General features: G+C 37.4%; 1 protein-coding gene across 6 annotated transcripts in view; it reads left to right on the plus strand.

The window, feature by feature from the left end:
* LOC128263668 (scavenger receptor class B member 1) overlaps window positions 1-22,333 on the plus strand; it is a 294,139-nt gene that overhangs the window by 185,315 nt on the left and 86,491 nt on the right. Inside the window, exon 10 of one of the 6 annotated variants that reach the window (XM_052998743.1) lies at window positions 14,873-15,025. The exons of the other annotated variants lie outside the window; for them this stretch is intronic. Coding sequence (XP_052854703.1) covers window positions 14,873-14,953 — 81 coding nt within the window. The 3' untranslated portion in view covers window positions 14,954-15,025. Of the gene's footprint in view, window positions 1-14,872; window positions 15,026-22,333 lie in introns of those variants that run through there. 6 annotated transcript variants of the gene reach the window in all.

The following is a 22,333-nucleotide window of genomic DNA, read 5'->3' on the forward strand; positions in this document are numbered from 1 at the left end:
TTGCCAACTCAGCCAGTCAGTCTCATCAGGTTCCTTAATTGCGTCGTGATTGCCTGATTTTAGAGCGAATGCTAAAAGATCCAAGAAGTTCAAGCGGAATGAAAACGGACATGACAAAACTCAACACTCGGCGTTTGATGTACGTGCCGGGCGACCTCTGAAGCAAATCAGACCGGATAACAAGTTTCAACATGTCGGACTTTGTCAACCACCACATTCCTCCACGGTTCCTCATGTGTGCCAAGATATTTGGTTGGCGCTTCAAGTTCATCGTGCAGAGATTATACGACGCGCTTGGAGTTGGATAGCCAATTTGTCACTTCGAATCCACATTTCTTTAAAACTGTTCGCTAGTTGAACCATTTGATCCTTCATATCAACCGAATGTTTTAGCAAATCGCCTTTACTGCTTCAGGATGACTTTTGGAACAAAAGGTCATCACTTGCATTACGAATGTATCTGGTGGGCGAACAATTTCTCCATTTTACCATAGAAACCTTAATTTGGTGGAATATTTATCTTATATCTCCCGACACCGCTATAGGTCTTTCTCTGAAGCGCAAAAGCACTCCCAGCTGGGACACTAGCATATTCGGTCCTTTTAGAAGAGTGTCATTTAGTGATATGCTATCTACTTGTGCTTCCACGACGCAGACTAAACACGTATTTTTTTGTTAGGGTTTGTAACTGTAAATACAGGAAGATACCAAGAACGTACGCCTTTTGACAACCCGCAATTTTCCAGTTTGCTAATGTATTCCTTCTCTTCATCTCCTCACCAGTCAGCAACATCTTTAGCTTCGGGTCCTTCAAAATCTTCGCCTCAAGGCTCTTGAGGCGTTTAAGAGCCGTTTTATACTTCCATAACAGGCCAAATTCCCAACGACTCTCGCCTGCGATATATTTGGTGGTTGCTTCCATTATTTTTAGCGACTGATCATCTCCCTTGGATCGCAAAGGTTTAACAGGAATGGAACGGGGACTTATCATCGATGCTTTGTATCGGGAGATCCAATTTACTCACAGTGCCTACTCCCTTAAGCATATTTTTTTTTTCTGGTTGCCCGTTAGCAGTTGCTCTGGCGCAGACTATCGATTTTGCCTCAGTCTGTGTCATGTCGCTGGTCCACTTAAGGGACAACCGTTCTTCAGGGCCGTCAAGGCCAATCTCATCAGCTAAGCTTCGCTTCATTAGCAAGCAGGATGCACCTTCGTCGATAAGAGCATAAAAATTCACACTTCGGGACTAACGAAACAGAGCATTTGTTGTCGATTTTTCATGGAAGAAAACTGCTGACTCGCTGTTTGTCGTGGGGATGTTTTGCTTCTCGTTACAAATCTCTCTGTTAGCCTCTGTGGGCGCAGCGTGCAGAACCCCATTGTGTGGCAGTTTGCATTCATTGAGGTTGCAAGGTTTCTTTACTTTGCAATGACGGACAATGTTCTTGCTTTCCACCATATCGTGCACCAATATTCGTTCCCTTAAGTACTTTCCACTTTTGTCTTTCTCTGATTGCCCGTCATAAGGTGCGACCATCGTAGCGCACATTTCTATGCCAAACAGTCAATTGTCAAAGGTGGCAAAATTGCCTAGCTACAATTCCTCGACAACTTACCAACCAAATCAGTCAACAGAGCAGAGTCGTTTAGGTATTTTTGCAATCCCACTGGCAGCAAAGTGGCACAATAATACTGAACTGCGAGTGCCAGTTTTATAACTGTCGAGTTATTCATCGATCCTAAATGCGCTGCGCTGCTTCCCTGCAGATTCGCGTTCGAAAAGTTGGTCGGGATAAACTCATGTGCAACCTGCTGATGCATATAAGGAGCCGTTTGTCCTTGAAAATTCTTGTTGGCCATGTTCATTTGAGGTGTGAGCAGCTGCCCAGCCCCATCATGTACCTGGCGTGGTCAAGCCTCATCGGTGTATTTGCATTTTCAAGCGACATGAATTATTGTAATTTGATTGTACCACGGTTTGTCCAGATATATTTCCCTCCTCAAATCCTATGAATGGAACTGCCTCCTGCGATTCCAACTGAGCCTGCTAATCATCAGATCCGCGTCATGTTGCGTAATCCATTTCGCACCTGAGACGTCACTCTCTATGTATACTGCGCAGCTCCTGTGGCTAGTAATCGTCAGAGTCGTCCAACTTGCGGATTGGGAATTGATGGTCACTATCCTACACCCTTGGTAGAAGAATGCTTTCCCGAAAGTACGTGCACCCTTGGCACAGAATTTTCCGGATGGCGAAGTATTTCAGAATGTTGGAACAAGCTTTCGTTTTCAGTAAGCTGAATTCTTTACATCAATATAAATTTAGTTCATAAAGCATTAATTAATACATTTTCTCTCTTTCACTTGTAGCTTGCCGCTCGTCAATTTTCCAATAGCTTCCTTTTTTTTAATTGGGCCACACTGGCAAATAGTGTTAAAAAACTTTCAAAAATCTAATTTTAAATAAACTGACTTTTCAAATTGGATTGTTTGCAATCCTCGTCAGCAACACCTATGTAACCCCTTAATTAGTCTCCAGCTTAATTGTTACGGAAGCGGGCTAAGGCGCGGTAAGGAATAAAACAAAAAAAATTAAATAACCAGAGACAGAAGACACTGTGAAGTGCAGGGCCATTAAGCCAGAAAACGGGGAAATGCTGTACACTTAGATGACCCGGAAGCAATACCACCGGTATAAAAGGTCCCCCACCTTATGATCGAGCAGTCTCAATCCAAGAAAATTGCGAATCGGGAGTGGAGACAGAAACGACCGCGGTACCGCGATAAGTCCACTACCGGCGAAAACAGCAAACGCGGAGGACCTATCCGAGTGATCTAATTTGGAAAGCATTCGACAGCACGGCCAACGTGGTATACAACGTCGAAATTGTAGATCACAAGGAGGACATCACTAAAATCGACAATGTTTTTTGCCTCATTACTGGACTCTTAATCCTTATATTGCTTATTAATTTCCTCCGGATGTATAAGCAATCTATCCAGATTCGTAGGGACCACGGACACGAACTGGAGAAAATCGACTTATAGTAATGGTTGAATATTTCAGAATTATGGTTTAAATTTTATCAAAATCGGTCGACTATATCATATTGCTCCCATAGGAACAATCCGAAAAATAAATAAAAAAAAATTATAACTTTGCTGTTTCTTAATCTTTTAATTAGTTCTTCGAGATATAGTAATGGTTTAATATTTCAGAATTACGGTTTAAATTTCATCAAAATCGGACGACTATAACTTAAAGCTCCCATGGAAACAATAAAAAAAATAATAAAAAAAAAATTGTTTATTTAACTTTTTTATTTTGTAATTTTTTTTAAAATTTTTTTTGACTATTTAATTATTTGACAATTTAGAATTACGCTTTTAATTGTATTCAAATCGGAAAACGGTATCATATAGCTGCCATAGGAACTCAAATAATTAAGCTGAAAATCATCATAGCTTTTTGTTGCAGCTAACTGGCTATTTTCCGTCATCCATGAGCGATTGATAATGCTCTGAGTCTCGTGTTGTGTTCTGATGCGTAATTTCTCAAGACATGTGTTTTTATTATTCTTCAAATTGTAAAAATTGTCTTGTTAGCGTGATCGACGAAAGCAAAGTGAGCTGCGCTTCCGCGCTTACATTAAATTTGGCTTAAGTTTACGGAATGTTATGCGTGGCGCAGTGTTGGTAAAATGTTAAATGCAATTTCAGTTACGTTAAATTCAAATTCAAAACTTATAATTATAACAATAGATCTCCTCCGACATTCTTCCCCCGTTAAACAACCATTCTTTAAGATTAAGCTGCGGGGAGGAGAGCGAGTTTATGAATCGGACGCCTCATAGTACCCTTTGAAGTTTTCAAATCGGCGACGAGCACTGCTCCGTCTCGTCCAGTGATAACATTGGTCACTCTTGCAAGGACCCATTGTTGTGGAGACATGTTATACTCTTGAACAATGACAAGCTGGCCAACCTCCAAGTTTGGCTGTCTGACTGGCCACTTGGTTCGTTGCTGAAGACTGCGTATGTAGTCCCTATGCCAAAGGTGCCAGAATTGTTGCTTGAGGTAGGCAACCCTTTGCCAACGATCGAGAGAGCGCATTCCTTTTGGATCCATGGCGTTGAAAAGTCTTTCGACAGGTGGGGCTAGTAAGCTTGAACCAATTATCAGATGAGCTGGAGTGACTGCCTCGTCGTCATTCGGGTCATCAGATGCGGGAGCTATTGGCCTTGAGTTGAGAATAGCCTCCACTTCTATGAACACGGTCTGAAGCTCTTCTAGAGTTAAGTTAGCATTTGAAACCGTTTTTAATACAAAAGTCTTCGTTGATTTGACTGCGGCTTCCCAAATTCCACCGAAATGGGGTGACCTGGGGGGTATAAAACAGAATTCGAAGCCTTTACAACTACTGTATGAATGAAGAAAGTTTAATGATACGTCGTTAAGTCGTGCCAGAATTGTTGCTTGAGGTAGGCAACCCTTTGCCAACGATCGAGAGAGCGCATTCCTTTTGGATCCATGGCGTTGAAAAGTCTTTCGACAGGTGCGGCTAGTAAGCTTGAACCAATTATCAGATGAGCTGGAGTGACTGCCTCGTCGTCATTCGGGTCATCAGATGCGGGAGCTATTGGCCTTGAGTTGAGAATAGCCTCCACTTCTATGAACACGGTCTGAAGCTCTTCTAGAGTTAAGTTAGCATTTGAAACCGTTTTTAATACAAAAGTCTTCGTTGATTTGACTGCGGCTTCCCAAATTCCACCGAAATGGGGTGACCTGGGGGGTATAAAACAGAATTCGAAGCCTTTACAACTACTGTATGAATGAAGAAAGTTTAATGATACGTCGTTAAGCATTTGATCCTTGAATTCCTTTAACCTGGATGAGGCTCCGACAAAGTTGGTGCCGTTGTCGCAATACAATTTTAGAGGGATGCCTCTCCGAGCGATAAAATTGCGGACACTCAGCAAGAATGCAACCGAAGACAACTCAGTCACGAGCTCTACGTGAATGGCCTTTGATGTAAAGCAAACAAAGATTGCGGCATAGGTTTTGTAGGGCGGCTTACCCCTAATCCTATAACTTGTGAAAAATGGGCCGCAGAAGTCTACGCCCGAAATCAAAAATGGTCGATTTTGCCTTAACCTATCGGCTCGTAAATCTCCCATGATTTGCTTCATCAACTGGGGCTTATAATGAAAGCAATGGATACAGTTTCTAACAAGTTTTCGAATTACTGCTCGGGCGTTAATTATCCACAATTTATGACGCAAGATTGCTAGCAGTGCCTTAGGACCAGCATGATGATTTGAGCGATGTAGATATTCAAGTCTTCCTCCTACCCTCAATATAACGATTCCTGATGTAGTCTCCTGTAAAAAAGGTGTAAGCGTTTGCAAACTTGGCTGCAGCGGCTTTCCTTTTTTTAACGCAAGAATTTCAGACGAATACACATTCCTTTGAATGTGAGATATAATATTCCAAAATGTGTGTTCCATTTCGCGCGCACGAATGTGTGAGACGTCCTTTCCTTTTAAGTGTTTAGCTGCTGGAACGTTGTTGATAGCTCGGTAGACATAATCGAGAATCCGGACTATTTTTATGTATGATGAACTGTTGTCGATAATGGAGTCTAAAATGGACTCTTCGGCACTGGCGCATTGCAGTACAACCCGATTTCGCACTTCTATCGGTTCTGGAAGAGCTCCACTAAGAACAGGCCATTTTTCTTTTGGTTCTCTCAAGAACGCTGGTCCAGTATACCACATATTGGTCCAAAGATCCTCGGCTCGACATCCTCGTGATATGATATCTGCCGGGTTTTTTGCCGAAGGGACGTGTTTCCAGATAATGTCGTCGTTGTTCTCTTGTAGCTCGGAAATTCGGTTAGCTACGAAACATTGTAATTGTGAAGAACGCATTGTCATCCAAAGAAGGACAATAGTTGAATCCGTCCAGAAGTACACACTTGAGAGATAAGGTTCTAGCAATCCTGAAATTTTTCGCCACGTTCTGCTCATTAGTAACGCAGCGCATAGCTCCAGCTTGGGCAACGACTGTGCGCGGATTAATGCAACCTTAGACTTGGCCATCAGAAGATTGATCCCAATTTTCATTTCGTTCTGAACACGAATGTATGAACAGCAACCGTGCGCCCGCTCGGAGGCGTCCGCAAAAGCGTGGATTTCAAACGCTTTGGAATTTGCAGTGAGAACATAACGCGGTACAGTAAGATTTTCTAACACACGAAGATCATCGGTGACTTCGGTCCACATGCCGAGTTGTTTTTCGTTGATGCATGTATCCCATGGTAGCCTTTTCAGTGTGAGATCTTGAAGAAATATTTTAGCACGTATTATAATAGGACTTATAAGCCCTAATATGTCGAAAATTGAATTGCTGCTAAACTTTGCGAGTTGTAATCCAGCCCTACCTAATATTTTGGTGAGCTGTTCCTTTAATTCCATTAATTCGGCTAAGGTATCTGCGCCAGTTAATGCATCGTCCACATACAAATCGCTATGCAGCACCGACGCACCGAGTGGGCAGTCCTTTCCATTGATTTCTGCGCTGTAACGTAAAGCTCGTATGGCTAGGAACGGAGCAGCTGACATACCGTACGTTACTGTATTTAACTTGTAAGTTTTTATTTCGTTAGTTGAATCTCCTCGCCAGAGAATTAATTAAAAATTTCTATCTTCGTGAACAGAAAACTGCCTATACATTTTAACAATGTCTCCTGTTAGTGTGAATTTATTAAAACGGAACTTTAAAAGTGTTATGATGAGGTCTGCTTGTATTGTGGGACCTACCAAAAGAATATCGTTGAGCTACTTTCCAGAGGTGGTTTTGGCAGATGCGTCAAAGACCACGCGCAGTTTTGTTGACAGGCTCTCCGGCCGTAAGACGCAGTGATGCGGTGTGTAAAAGTGTGGCTTAGCACGATATACGCTTTCAGTTTGTGACATATGTCCTAGTGCGAGATATTCTTCCATAAAATTTACATATGACTGTTTTAGTTGGGGATTTTTGTTGAGTCTCCTTTCCAACAACATGAATCTTTTAAGAGCCTGATCGAATGAATTTCCTAGTTTATCAGGGGTTTCCTTGAATGGAAGTCTGACTTGTATTAGACCCTCCTCTTGAATTGAGACTGTTTGTAGAAAGTATTCCTCGCATTGTTTTTCTTGTTCAGTGAGAATGCCTTTGCCTATTTTACACTTTTCGATTTCCCAAAATTTGTTTACGAGTTTGATTTTGTGTAGGTTTTCCTACCGCTATGTTGCCACCTACAATCCACCCAAACGCTGTGTTTACTAAACTTGGTAAGTTTTCTCCTAGACTAATCTTTCCTTCTCGAATCGCTTCAAAAAAACCTTCCGTACTGATAAGAAGATCGATTTTTGACGAAATATGAAATTGAGGGTATGCTAAGATTAAGCCTTCTGGTAATTTCCAGTTTGGAACATAAACTGATTTTTCAGGCTGTTTTTATATCCTTGCAGAGGGTATTATAATTTCAGTCAGAAGTTTGCAACGCAGTGAAGGAGACGTTTCCGACCCTATAAAGTATATATATTCTTGATCAGCATCACTAGTAGAGTCGATCTAGCCATGTCCGTCTGTCCGTCCGTTTATATGCAAACTTGTCTCTCAGTTTTAAAGCTATCTGCATGAAACTTTCCCAAAAGTTGTCTTTCTATTGCAGGTAGTATATAGGTCGGAACGAGCCGGATCGGACGACTATAGCATATAGCTCCCATAGAAACAATCGGAAAAATAAATGAAAAAAAATTATAACTTTGCTGTTTTTTAATTTTTTGTTTAGTTCTTCGAGATATAATAATGGTTTAATATTTCAGAATTACGGTTTTAATTTCATCAAAATCGGACGACTATAGCATATAGCTCCCATAGGAACAATCGGAAAAATAAATGAAAAAAAATTATAACTTTTCTGTTTTTTAATTTTTTGTTTAGTTCTTCGACATATAGCAATGTTTAATTATTTCAGAATTATGGTATAAATTTTATCAAAATCGGACGTCTATAGCATATAGCTCCCATAGAAATAATAAAAATATATAAAATAACTGTCTAATAATTGAGCTGCAAATCATCATAGTTTCAATGTTTTTTTTTAGCTCATACTCAAGTAAATCATAATTTAAATGTTTTCAAAAGTATTTAATTAATGCAATAGCTGCAAGGGTATATGAACTTCGGCTTGCCGAAGTTTGCTTTCCTTCTTGTTTACAAATAGTTTTAATTGTTGAGAACGTTGAAGACCATTCAAACGGACAGGTACGCGATTTTATAGTTGCGACCACGGTATGATTAATCCTTTGTCTGACTTCAGCAATTCCACTAACTTCTTGTTGTACATGAAACCTGTCTAGTAGAAGACGCTTTGATGTTTCCTCGGTTATGAAATCAACTTCGGAACAGGAGTCTAATAAAGCGCGAACTGGATTGAATTGCCCGAATTTGTCCCTGATTAGAACGACTGCTGTCGGAATAATGCCCCTTTTTACAGTGCGAGCTATTAGGGTGACATTGTTGTGTGGCCTTGGATCGTGTCTTGATCCGTGCCTCTCGATATGATTTATGTTTGATGCTGATATACGCTCTGGTTGGAATTGGTGAAGTAGTGTATGATGTAAATTGCGACAGATTTTGCAACTAGATTTAGATCGGCAGTCCTTGATCTGATGAGAATTTCGAAGACAATTAAAGCAAACGCCTGCTTTCTTGGCCAACTCGTGTCGTTGTTGAATTGCTAAGTCTGCAAATGCTATGCAGCTACTGATGAAATGTGCGCTTGAATTACAATAAAAACAATCAACGTTTGTGGTCACGAGTGAATTTTGAGATATATGTGTTTTAATCTTGAGTTTTTTATCCCTTTGCTCGGACTTCCTAACGTCACCATTTTGACTTTCGAGAACCTGGCATCTACGATTAAAAGCCTTGTAGCATTCATCCCAAGACGGTAATTGCTCGAATGTCTGTTGTTCGTTGTATTTAGCCTTTGTTTGACTGTCAACCTTTGATAAAATCGCATGAATCATTACGTTATTCATAATATCCTCTGTACTCCCCAATGATAGTAGAGAGCCGCTAATGGCTGAAGCTTTGTCTACGAGATGCTGTAATTGTGAAGGATCGGTCTTCGCTAGACTTGGAAGCGCGAATAAACTAGAGATGCAGTCCAGAAATATGAGCACGTCGTTGTCGTACCTTGACTTCAACCGCTCTAAAGCCTTTGGATAGTTATCATCCGAAATCTGAAATGCCTGAACTACTTCCAGCGCTGGACCAGATAAGCAATCTAGTAAATAATTAAACTTATCCATTTGCGCGAGAGAAGAGTCATTGTAAACTAAATTATTAAATGAAGTGACGAACCGGTTAAGCTGAGAGTATTTGCCATCAAAGCTGGGAAGCATCTGCTTTGGCAACCTGGTATTGTGAGATCCAGCCAACGTTGTTTCAAAGACGCTTTGATCTGCATGGCCTTGACGTTGTCTTGACTGGATAAGTGATATGATGCTAACTCTAGCTGCTATGAAACATTCATCTATTTCTGCCCGATTGTTATCAGTAGACCAGACCTTAGAGATTCAATTTGAGTTTGAATCTGACACAACTGTCGATAGTGCGATTCTAGAATTTGCAGCCTACACTCGAGAACTGGAATTTCTTCATTAGCTCCATTAGCTATGACTTTGCCATGTATGTTTTCTATATGGCGTTCGATGGTGCTTCTTTGCGATCTAAGATGTGTAAGTTTTGCCTCGCCGGCAGCTAAATTAGGATCCTCTTCTTTCCCCATGCCTAATATTGCCGTAGCCGACGCAGAATGTGTGTGTTTGTTTTTAATGATTAGCTCGGTAACGCCGAGTATACAGGATTTTCTTTGATATAATCGAGAATGTATACTTGCGATTTGATGTTTACAAATGCGTATGCGTGAGATGATGTGTGTGATGTTGAATTCCACGTGTAGCCTTTGTCATTGGGGTGAAATGATGATATTTACTCCACAAGCTACAGGGTCAATGATAAATTTATAGATGATTTGCGATGATTGCGTTCCTCAGCTGGCGCAGCCGTTGATGCTCTCCTGTTGTCCGAATGTTCTCGGCCACGTTGGATTTGAGGTTAGGATGAGCCCTCTATATGTTTCCGTGATAATGTCGATGAATGTACCACCTTTGATATGGTGCGAGTACTCCACTCGAGCTAGAAGATTGTTTGACCAAAGTTCCCACGCTGGGTTTCAGGTTAGGGTGAGCCCAGTGTATGTGTCCGTGTTGATGTCGATGAATGTACCACCGTTGTGTTGGTGCGAGTACTCCACTCGAGCTGAAAGCTTCTTTGGCTTATGCACATACAACTGCCACCATAACCTGCACGTGATTAATAATCAGAGACTCATGCAAACAAATGACGCCCGAATGACGAAAATGAACGAATACTTCTCCTTTTTCCTAGTCCTGTCACGGTCGCCATTAATGTAGCAGCTAACTGGCTACTTTCCGTCATCCATGAGTGATTGATAATGCTCTGAGTCTCGTGTTGTGTTCTGATGCGTATTTTCTCAATACATGTGTTTTTATTATTCTTCAAGTTGTAAAAATTGTCTTGTTAGCGTGATCGACGAAAGCAAAGTGAGCTGCGCTTCCGCGCTTACATTAAATTTGGCTTAAGTTTACAGAATGTTATGCGTGGCGCAGTGTTGGTAAAATATAAAATGCAACCGTGTGTGGTTGCTACATAATTTCAGTTACGTTAAATTCAAATTCAAAACTTATAATTATAACAATAGATCTCCTCCGACACTTTTAAATCATAATTTTAATGTCCTCAAGAATATTTAATAGCTGCAAGGGTATATGAACTTCGGCTTGCCGAATTTTGCTTCATCAATATCGGACGACTATATCATATAGCTCACATAGAAACAATAATATATAAAAACATTTTGTTTCAAAATAAAACTATTCTATTTTGTAATATTTTTTTAACTTCTTTTAGACTTTGTAATAATTTAATAGTTTAGAATAACGATTTTAAATTTATTAAAATCGGAAACCCATATTATAAAGCTGTCATAGGAATTATCGATTAATTAAGCTGCAATCATCCTAGCTTCAAAGTTTTTAAACATATACGCAAGTAAATTATAATTTTAATGTTTTCAAAAATATATAGTTTTTGCAATAGCTGCAAGGGTATGTGAACTTCGGCTTGCCGAATTTTGCTCCCTTCCTTTTTTAACCTTAGTAATGGTTAACTATTTCAGAATTACGGTTTAAATTTCATCTAACTCGGACGACTATAGCTTATAGCTCCCATAGGAACAATCATATAAATAAATAAAAAAAATTATAACTTTGCTGGTTTTTAATTTTTTTTAGTTCTTCGAGATATGATTAATGAGATATGAGTAATGGTTAAATATTTCAGAATTACGGTTTAAATTTCATCAAAATCGGACGACTATAGCATATAGCTCCCATAGGAACAATCGGAAAAATAAATAAAAAAAATTATAACTTTGGTGTTTTTTAAATTTTTTTTTAGTTCTTCGAGATATAGTAATGGTTAAATATTTCAGAATTACGGTTTAAATTTCAACAAAATCGGACGACTATAGCATATAGCTCCCATAGGAACAATGGTATAGCTGCCATAGAAACTATCAAAATTAAGCTGCAAATCATAATAGCTTCAATGTTTTTAAGCATACACGCAAAATTTTAACGTTTTCAAGAGTATTTAGTTTTTGAAATAGCTCCAAGGGTATATGAACTTCAAATTGCCGAAGTTTGCTTCATTTCTTGTTTTTAATTAATTCAACAATTTATTAATAATGCTTAGTGAATTTGCACTGATATATATATTTATGCATAATTGTAAAATCAATTTTCCAAACCCAGAATACCACAATGAGAGCTCTCGTCGATGGAAATAAAAAGCGGCAAGTGAGTTGCGTTCAACATACTGTCAAGCGAACTTTTATAAAATATACATATATATATATATATAATATATATAAGAATGAATATAAATTTAAGAATAATATTTTGAGTTAATGGATATTACATATATATATATAAATTGCACATATTTAGTCATGTAATATCCATTAACTCAAAATATTATTCTTAAATTTATATTCATTCTTAACAGTTTTATTGCACGTTAATACAAATATTATATACACCGCTTAGAAAATTTCTCAATTGAATTCGTATGGCACCTAAATATACTTTTAATTGTCAATTAAATGTGCACCTTTATTTTTTAAATGAAAAATCTTTTCAATAAATTATGATTTGAAGCAGAACTCAATAATGTCTTGGTAAACGTCTATAAAAGGGGGAGCTTGCGCAAATGGAAAAATTAGGGCCAGGAACAATGACGTAATTTTCGACTGACGACATTTACAATAGAGGGTCGCTTTGCAGTGGCCAGTAGCGATCCATCGGCATACGGAAGGTATGAAAGGGCAGGGTAATACAGCCACACGCTGCCGATCGAAATTCGGTCAAGCGCTCGAGCTAGCTTCTTGAGAAACTTGTGGGCAGCGACGACAAATGACAAAACGAACTAAACGAGTCTTTTTCATAAGGCACGATTAATGTAGGGGAGGGAGCGGTTTCCACAGAACCCACCCCGTCCGGCGAGCTGAGCCGGCACCCAGCGTGCCTACCCAGGACGCAACTCCCTCAGCCCAAGTGCGAATACACCGACGTAACAGTATTGAATGTTTAATAGTACTTGTGAAAGTCAAATTTCACTTTCGAATTTCAAATCACTTTCTATGTACTGAATATCTTTAATATCAAACAAATCCCTTTTTAAACTTTCCTTTTCTTCATCGTTTAAATGCTCAAATCTAAACTGATTACATTCTCTTAGTTCATTGTTGATAGCATAATTAACAGATTGGTCCTCTGATAGAGGCATTTTAATGCGGATTTGCGCTCTTGAATCTCTTCATTGATATACCTCATTCAGCCTACCAATGTTACTGTTTCTTTATCATAATCTTTTATAGCTTTACTTGCTGCTAGATATTCTCTAGCTAACAAAATGCCACAATTATCTGAAAAATTGTGCATATAAAATTTCTGTTTGGACGGCAAATTACTGTTGGTTTAACTGTTACACTGTATTTAATTTAACCAGTCCAATTATTGTACAAACTTTCAATGTTTCTGTAAATTTCCTTTTCATTATATTGATAGATGACCCCGTAAATATCATTCCTATTTATTATTAATAACCATTTTTATATAGGTCTTCTAAGTCCGAGGCAGTTTGATGAAAATGGACGTAATCCATCCTATTTTGTCCGCTCTGGCTATCCCTCTGTCTTTTAACTGAGGCGTTTGGGGCATTATGCGAAGTTGATGGTTCGAAATTCAATGGACTTTGGACCCTACCATGAACTTATGAATTTCTAACTTCCTGATAAATTAGCAACTTATTTGTGTTAGATTGGTTTGATTTGAATGACGATGAGGAGTTGTCGAATTGTTTAAGTTCGAATAATTGTTGTAATGAAAATAGTTTCTTGACTGAAAATTGGAATTTGTTCTATTGTTATAATTATTTTTATGAAAATGTTCCGAATTCCTACGATATCCCAAACATTTGGAAAAATGTTTCATACGGATTTGCATCATAGTATCCCAATTCCATAAGAGCAATCTTGAATTTTTCAATAGTTGTTATATCTTTTTTAGCCAAGAATGTATACAATCTGTCATATATCAATCTATCTATCCTTAATTGTTTTTTTCGGGAAATTTGAACAGTTAATTTTATCTATCGGGACTTGCCCTCTTGAATCTTTTCATTGATATACCTCATTCTGCCTCCCAATGTTACTGTTTCTTTATCGTAATCTATTATAGCTTGCCATAATTATCTGAAAAATTGTGCAAATAAAATTTCTGTTTGGACGGGCAAATTACTGTTGGTTTAACTGTTACACTGTATTTAATTTAAGCAGTCCATTTATTGTATAATCTTTCAATGTTTCAATTGTTGCTATGTTATCTGTAAATTTCCTTTTCATTATATTGATAGATGACCCCATATCTATTATTCCTATTTATTATTAATAACCATTTTTATATAGGTCTTCTAAGTCCGAGGCAGTTTGATGAAAATTTACGACCATCCTATTTTGTCCGCTCTGGCTATCCCTTTGTCTTTTAACTGACGCGTTTGCGAAGTTGATGGTTCGAAATTCAATGGACTTTGGACCCTACCTCGAACTAATGAATTTCTAACTTCCTGATAAATGAGCTACTTATTTGGGTTAGATTGATTTTTATTTGAATGACGATGAGGAGTTGTCGAATTGTTTAAGTTCGAATAATTGGAGTAATCAAAATAGTTTCTTGACTGAAAATTGGAATTGCATCATGTTCTATTGTTTTAATTATTTTTATGAAAATTTTCCGAATTCCTACGAATTCCCAAACATTTGGAAAAATGTTTCATACGGATTTGCATCATAATATCCCAATTCCATGAGAGCAATCTTGAATTTTTCAATAGTTGTTATATCCTTTTTAGCCAATAATCAATCTATCAGGGAGCATTCTTTCAATAGAATCCTGAATTGATTTTTTCAGGAAATTTGAAAAGTTAATTTTATCTATCGGGTTGGTTTCTAAAGCCAATTTGTCATAAATTTTACGTGATTTACCTTCTAGTTCAGTGATGAACTTACTGATGCTTCCTATGTATTGTGTCTCGTACAGGTTTTTTATTAAGTCTTCATATAGCCTGTGGTCCTTAAATGCCATGATAAGAGCATCTTTCATCTCTTTCCAGTTGTTGGCTCCGGATCTGGCGACGACATCTTGGGATGCATCAACCTCCAATCTCTTGATGGCTCCGAAAATATCTGTCTGACATCCTCAGTCGGGTTTAATTGTTGTAGATACTCGATTCTTGTTACAAAGCGGCTTAGATCTCCTGGGGATCCATTGAACTACGGAAATTCTTTAATTTGGCCCAATATTTGGTTGAAGTTGGCCTCTGACAATTGTGCAACTGCCGTATTAAATTTTTTGTTTTTCACAGAATAAAGTTCGATTTTTAGTTTTTGTTCACAATATATCCTTTTAAAACAAGAAAGCAAACAAACTTCGGCATTCTAGCAGCTATTGCTAGAATTAAATTTTAAAATTAAATTAGTTTAAAAACATTGAAGCTATGATGATTTTCAGCTCAATTATTAGATAGTTATTTTATATATTTTTATTATTTCTATGGGAGCTATATGATATAGTCGTCCGAATTTGATGAAATTTAAAACGTAATTCTGAAATATTTAACCATTACTATATGTCGAAGAACTAATAGAAAAATTTAAAAACAGCTAAGTTATAATTTTTTTTGTATTTTTTTTCCGATTATTCCTATGGGAGCTATATGATATAGTCGTCCGATTTTGATGAAATTTAAACCGTAATTCTGAAATATTTAACCATTACTATATGTCGAAGAACTAAACAAAAATTAAAAAACAGCAAAGTTATAATTTTTTTTGTATTTTTTTTCCGATTATTCCTATGGGAGCTATATGATATAGTCGTCCGATTTTGATGAAATTTAAACCGTAATTCTGAAATATTTAACCATTACTATATGTCGAAGAAATTTTATTTTTTTTTCGATTGTTCCTATGGAAGCTATATGCTATAGTCGTCCGATCCGGATCGTTCCGACTTATATACTTCCTGCAATAGAAAGACAACTTTTGGGAAAGTTTCATGCAGATAGCTTTAAAACTGAGAGACTAGTTTGCGTAGAAACGGACGGACAGACGGACATGGCTAGATCGACTCGCCTAGTGATGCTGATCAAGAATATATATACTTTATAGGGTCGGAGATGTCTCCTTCACTGCGTTGCAAACTTCTGACTGAAATTATAATACCCTCTGCAAGGGTATAAAAAAAAGGTAGTTATTGGCCGAATTGGGTTGTTTTTTTTTTATTCATATAATTGGTAAGTGCATTTAAACGTTCTTGGAATTTAATATTTAATTCAGATTGTCCTTCTTCAGCGTTATTAATTGTTCCTGATTAAACTTTACTTGCTCCCAATCATTAAAGTCGGGAGTTCCTGCAATGTCTTTAAGTGCTGTTCCGATTAAGTTAATTCTCCTAGTATCCCTGTGGTGGACTTTAAGGGTAGCAACTAACTTACGAATGTGACCTAAGTCAGTGGTTATTACTTGCGTCCTGTGATCGTTCGTGAAGGTCTTTGTCATTGCTTCTGTCTGGTCCGCATAGTCCTCGTACGATGTCAAGTTCGTTGAATGTCGTAGGTATCCGTAACTATCCCAAATTACAATGTCACCGTCCACTATGGGGATGTAGTCTGCGTTCGTATAGTTGTTAAGTTTGACTGTCGCGTTCGTCATGGCAGCCGTTAGCGTAAGTAGTAAAAAGTATTTCCTTAACTTAAAAAAATCAAAAAGGTGAGGTAATTTTAGAATTCAATGATAATGTTTATCGTAAATTGTCCTTATGGACCACCCTCCCTTTAATGAGAACCGTATCCCCAAGTCTGCTTCAATGGTTTCTTCTGAGCACAAAGGTGAGAGTTTATTTCCTAGACGTTTATTTGCCTTTAGGAACACCTTGTCCCCCACCTAATAATTTTTATAGGTTCTGTCCTTGTTAAATTAGTCAAGAGATGCATATATTAAAATTATTAAGTAGAATTGATTTTATCGTTTCGGAAATAAGTGACCTCTCGTTGTCTCAGTAAATAGTTTTTGTGTTCGGAATAAAATGTATTACATTTAATATTGGAGCTTTTACATCAACGATGGCTCTTAAGGTTATTTTTTGTACTATAGCAAATTTTGAAAACTTGTCTATGCATGTGAGAAAAAGGTTTCCGTCCGTTGAAAATATGTCGACATGAAGAATTTCCCCTGCGTAAGAGGGTATTGGTGTTTGGCCGACCGTCTGTTTGGTGGGGTGGCGGCTGTACCTTGGAAAAGATTTTACAACTTAAAGTAACCTCCGATGCTAGCCTGACCATTTTTGAAAAAAAAAATAGTCCTGTAAAATTTGTTTTACATTTTCCTGAGCAGCACGGTGGGCTTTATTATGCTCAGTAATTATGAGCTTTTTGAGTACTTAAATGTTGTGCCTGGGAATAACACGATTATCCTATGCTGAATAAAAGCTAGGACTGGGAGGGAGCAATGTATCGCATTTACTACCTCTGGATTTTTTACATCTTGCATTGTATTGATCAGGCTAATGCGATCCGAGAACTTTATAATGTGTCTCATTTTGGTTTTGAATAAAATAAAGTTGTCTATAGTCGAACTGTTTTCTTTTTCAATTATAATTTGATTTTGGAAGCAGTTGACCGGGTTGTCGGTCGTGTCAACGGTGTAAGAAAGCGATTGCTCGCTATGTATCGTAGCCGCGTCCGATTCTGGAGTGTCTTGTAAGACGTTTATATCTTGGTGAGACAATGCGTCTGCTACAAGGTTTTCCTTGCCTGACATGTAAATTACTTTAGGTCCGCGATCATCGATAATACCTCTCCAGCGTTTTAGTTTCGCATTGGGATTTTTATCCGACACAGCGAATGTTAACGGCTGGTGATCAGTATAATTACGAAAGTCTTTTACTCCGTATAAGTAGATGCGGAGTTTTTTTAGGGACCAGAATATGGCAAGTAGCTTGCGTTCGTTTGTTGCGAAGTTTTTTTTCGTCATCACGTAATTGGAATAGGGCGTCCCCCTTGGGATAATCAAACGGCTTCGTAAAGTCAGGGTATGACAGTAGGACATCGTCTGATGCTAAACTTTCTCTTAACTTATGAAATGCTTCCCTCTGCTGTTTAGTCATTTCGATATCAATTTTCCTTGATTGACACTTGCTTACTTTTCCTTTTTCCCCTTTTAGTATATAATAACTTAGTATATAATAACCCCAAAAAAGATCGGAGATTGAAAAGGGGTTTTTGGTAGAGGAAATTCCTTGATAGCCTTGACCTTTTCAGGTAAGGTTCTGATACTATGAATCCCAAATATTCAACTTTTTTTTTAAAAACTTTGATTTTTCTTGGGACACCCTCATACCTGCCTCTAAGAGCTTCTCAAGAGCCCAGTGAATATAATTAACAACGTCCTCCTTTGTCTGAGAAAAAATTATTACATCATTAACATAAGCATAGCATGTTTTTGAAATTTTTTCCCGTAATACATCATCAATAACCCTTTGAAAAATGCTCGTAGCAAATTTTTTCCCGTAATACATCATTAATAGCCCTTTGAAAAATGCTCGTAGCATTTTTTGGGCCGAACGGCAATCTACAAAATTCATACTTACCGTTTTTTTATTGAAAAAGCTGTTTTTTTCCCAATCTCTTTCCGCCAGTTCTATCTGGTGGAAGCCCGATTTAAGATCAAGTGTTGTAAAAAATTTAGATTTTCCCATATTTAACAATATGGTCGAAATATTATATATTATATATCTATCGTCAACTGTTTTCTGTTTTAATTTTCTGAAACGAATAACTAATCTTTGCTTTTTTAACCCATTTTGGTCGGCGCCCTTTTTGTCCACGACCCAAGTTGGATTGGAGGGTGATCTAGATGGACTTACGATGCCGTCCGCTAGAAGTTGTTTAACCTCTGCGTTCACAAATTCTGTCACGCCCATGGGGTGCGGGTACGTCTTGGAGTACACCGGTTGTCCATCTGTTTTTATTGTGGCAATAGTGTTAATGTTAATATGTTAGACATGTCCGTCGAATCCCTAAAGAGTATTTAAGAGGAAGAAATGATACTAAACTTGAAAAATTTAAATTAAGCACATTTTTGTAGTTTGTGTGTGGCCATGAATTGACTTAAACTAAACGGGGTTACTACTTCCACGACGCCTTTCAACATCGGGAGGGGTGCAATGTAATTTTTTGAAGTTCCGGTATCTATTAACCTTTTAACTTCCCGCCCTGCTAGCCTTCGTGTAACGTACGGGAGCAGAGATTTTATTTAAAACAAGAAGGAAAGCAAACTTCGGCAAGCCGAAGTTCATATACCCTTGCAGCTATTGCATTAATTAAATACTTTTGAAAACATTTAAATTATGAGTATGTGCTAAAAAAAACATTGAAACTATGATGATTTGCAGCTCAATTATTAGATAGTTATTTTACATATTTTTATTATTTCTATGGGATCTATATGCTATAGATGTCCGATTTTGATAAAATATATACCCTAATTCTGAAATAATTAAACATTGCTATATGTCGAAGAACTAAACAAAAAATTAAGAAACAGCAAAGTTATAATTTTTTTTCATTTATTTTTCTGATTGTTCCTATGGGAGCTATATGCTATAGTCGTCCGATTTTGATGAAATTTCAACCGTAAATCGGAAATATTTTACCATTACTATATGTCGAAGAACTAAACAAAAAATTAAAAAACAGCAAAGTTATAATTTTTTTTCATTTATTTTTCCGATTGTTCCTATGGGAGCTATATGCTATAGTCGTCCGATCCGGCTCGTTCCGACTTATATACTACCTGCAATAGAAAGACAACTTTTGGGAAAGTTTCATGCAGATAGCTTTAAAACTGAGAGACAAGTTTGCATATAAACGGACGGACAGACGGACGGACAGACGGATATGGCTAGATCGACTCTACTAGTGATGCTGATCAAGAATATATATACTTTATAGGGTCGGAAACGTTTCCTTCACTGCGTTGCAAACTTCTGACTGAAATTATAATACCCTCTGCAAGGGAGATATGAGTAATGGTTAAATATTTCAGAATTACGGTTTAAATTTCATCTAAACCGGACGCCTATAGTATATAGCTCCCATAGGAACAATCATAAAAATAAATAAAAAAATTATAACTTTGCTGTTTTTTTATTGTTTTTTTAGTTCTTCGAGATATAGTAATGGTTAAATATTTCAGAATTATCAAAATCGGACGACTATAGCATATAGCTCCCATAGGAACAATCGGAAAAAAAAAAAAAAAAAAATTATAACTTTGGTGTTTTTTAATTTTTTTTTTTAGTTCTTCGAGATATAGTAATAGTTAAATATTTCAGAATTACGGTTTAAATTTCAACAAAATCGGACGACTATAGCATATAGCTCCCACAGGAACAATCTTATAGCTGCCATAGAAACTATCAAAATTAAGCTGCAAATCATAATAGCTTCAATGTTTTTAAACATACACGCAAAATTTTAACGTTTTCAAGAGTATTTAGTTTTTGAAATAGCTGCAAGGATATATGAACTTCGGCTTGCCGAAGTTTGCTTCCTTTCTGGTTTTGTTTAAGGTTATTTATTACTCCCAAGGCAAAGGGTTAGATAAATTTATAAATGTTTTTCTTAACACAGCTATGGCTGCGGATTACCAAATTTAGACTAACTTAAGGTTCTGATCCGGCCACAGCCTGAGGCCCTTGCCTGCTAGCAGCGCTGTCACCAAAATGCAAGGTCAGCACTTGGTATCCGGCGATCATTCGCTGAGCGCATGTTCCCTGTGTTGCCGATAAAGCGCCGGGTCAGCACTTGGTATCAGGCGATAGGACGATGGCACCCGAATCGTGGATTCGGCAGTTTCCTTTCTGCGCGTGTTGGTCACCGAATATGACCCGCAACTCGACAAATTCCGCTCATGGGAACTGGGCGTGTTAACTTATATATATGCGTAAATTCCTACTTCTATGTGCAATTTAAACCTTTTTATATAAACCGCATACATTAAATTTCAAGTCATGTAGTATCCATATTATTATTTTTATAAATTAATTCCAAATATTATTCTTGAATTTATTTTTTCTTAACATTCACAATTCTTAACAGTTTTATGACACTTTAATACAAATATTATATACACAGCTCTCAGTTTAAATAATTTGGCACCTAAATTTACACTTTTGTTTGTCAATTAAATGTGCACCTTTTAAATGAAAAATCTTTTCAATAAATTATAAGGTGGATCTGGCGCAAATGGAAAGACTCGGGTCAAGAGCAATGACGTAACTTTCGACTGACGACGTTGACAATAGGGGATCGCATTGCAGTGGCTGGCGGCGATCCATCGGCATACGGAACGTATGAAGTGGCAGGGTAAAACAGCCACACGCTGCCGATCGAAATTCGGTCAAGCGCTCTGGATAGCTACTTGGGAAGCTTGCGGGCAGTGACGACAAACGAAAAAACGAACTGAACGAGTTCTATCAGATCTACATTCCCCGGCTTCTTAAAGTCGGGGTCAGCCAAATTATAATTCTTCCATCTTGATTTGTCAACATTAGCTATGTTGACTGGAAGATTCCCCATTAACTTTGGAAGCACTAGTACTTCCAATTTTAAAACTTTCTGGGAATTTTAACTTTTATCGAAAGCTCTACTTTGTGCCTTGATTCGCATTTTCCTGTGGAAAACACTCCGCTGATCTCCGTTTGGGATAGAATTTCAGGTAATCTTAAAATATGCGCAGATTTTTCCGAAATTAATGTGCTTTGTGAACCATTGTTAGCCTCTTAATGTTTTAAGACCTCCATTTGAGGATTAAATTTGAACGCGTGCTGTTGCTAATAAAGCATTTTCCGACGTATTGCAAGTATTTATATTTTCATTTTTATTATTATGTTATTATGTTATTATGTAAAGCATGTAATGATGGTTTTTCTTGCAAACCGTACACGTTTTATCGCTTTTGCATTTTTTAACAAGAATGTTTTACACATCTTTCATATAGTGGAAGAGTCTGAGTGATACATTTTTTGAGCACCATATGAGCAAATATCACATCAACTTCGTCTGACAACTTGGCCTTGAGTTTTAAGATGTGTATCGCTTCATTTATTGTGTCAATAAAATTTTGTATTTTCCTGACAGAATCAATATTTAAAATTAAAAGTTTCATCAGGCAATTATGCTGTTCCAAAAAAAAATTGAAAGATTGTTTTCGTACCGCTTGGTTTGAAGATCCCAAGCGTCATCGTAGTTTTCTGCAGATATTAAAACATTAAATTTTAGGGAGGTGCTTAGATTCTCCCTTGTGTGTATTATTTCGACATACAATTGTTGAAAGGGGTCCCACTCTTTAGCGTCACCAAATGTGGGCACCTCAATTTTTGGCAGGCTTGGCAAATTTTTTATTTTACCCACCACCTCCAAATTACTAACATTATTCTCTTTAATTTTCTCATTTATTTCAGTCGAAATATTATAAATTTAAAATTTCAACTCGCTAAGGGTTAAATCAAA

This window comes from Drosophila gunungcola, unplaced genomic scaffold (assembly GCF_025200985.1).
Source record: "Drosophila gunungcola strain Sukarami unplaced genomic scaffold, Dgunungcola_SK_2 000010F, whole genome shotgun sequence".
Classification (NCBI taxonomy): domain Eukaryota; kingdom Metazoa; phylum Arthropoda; class Insecta; order Diptera; family Drosophilidae; genus Drosophila; species Drosophila gunungcola.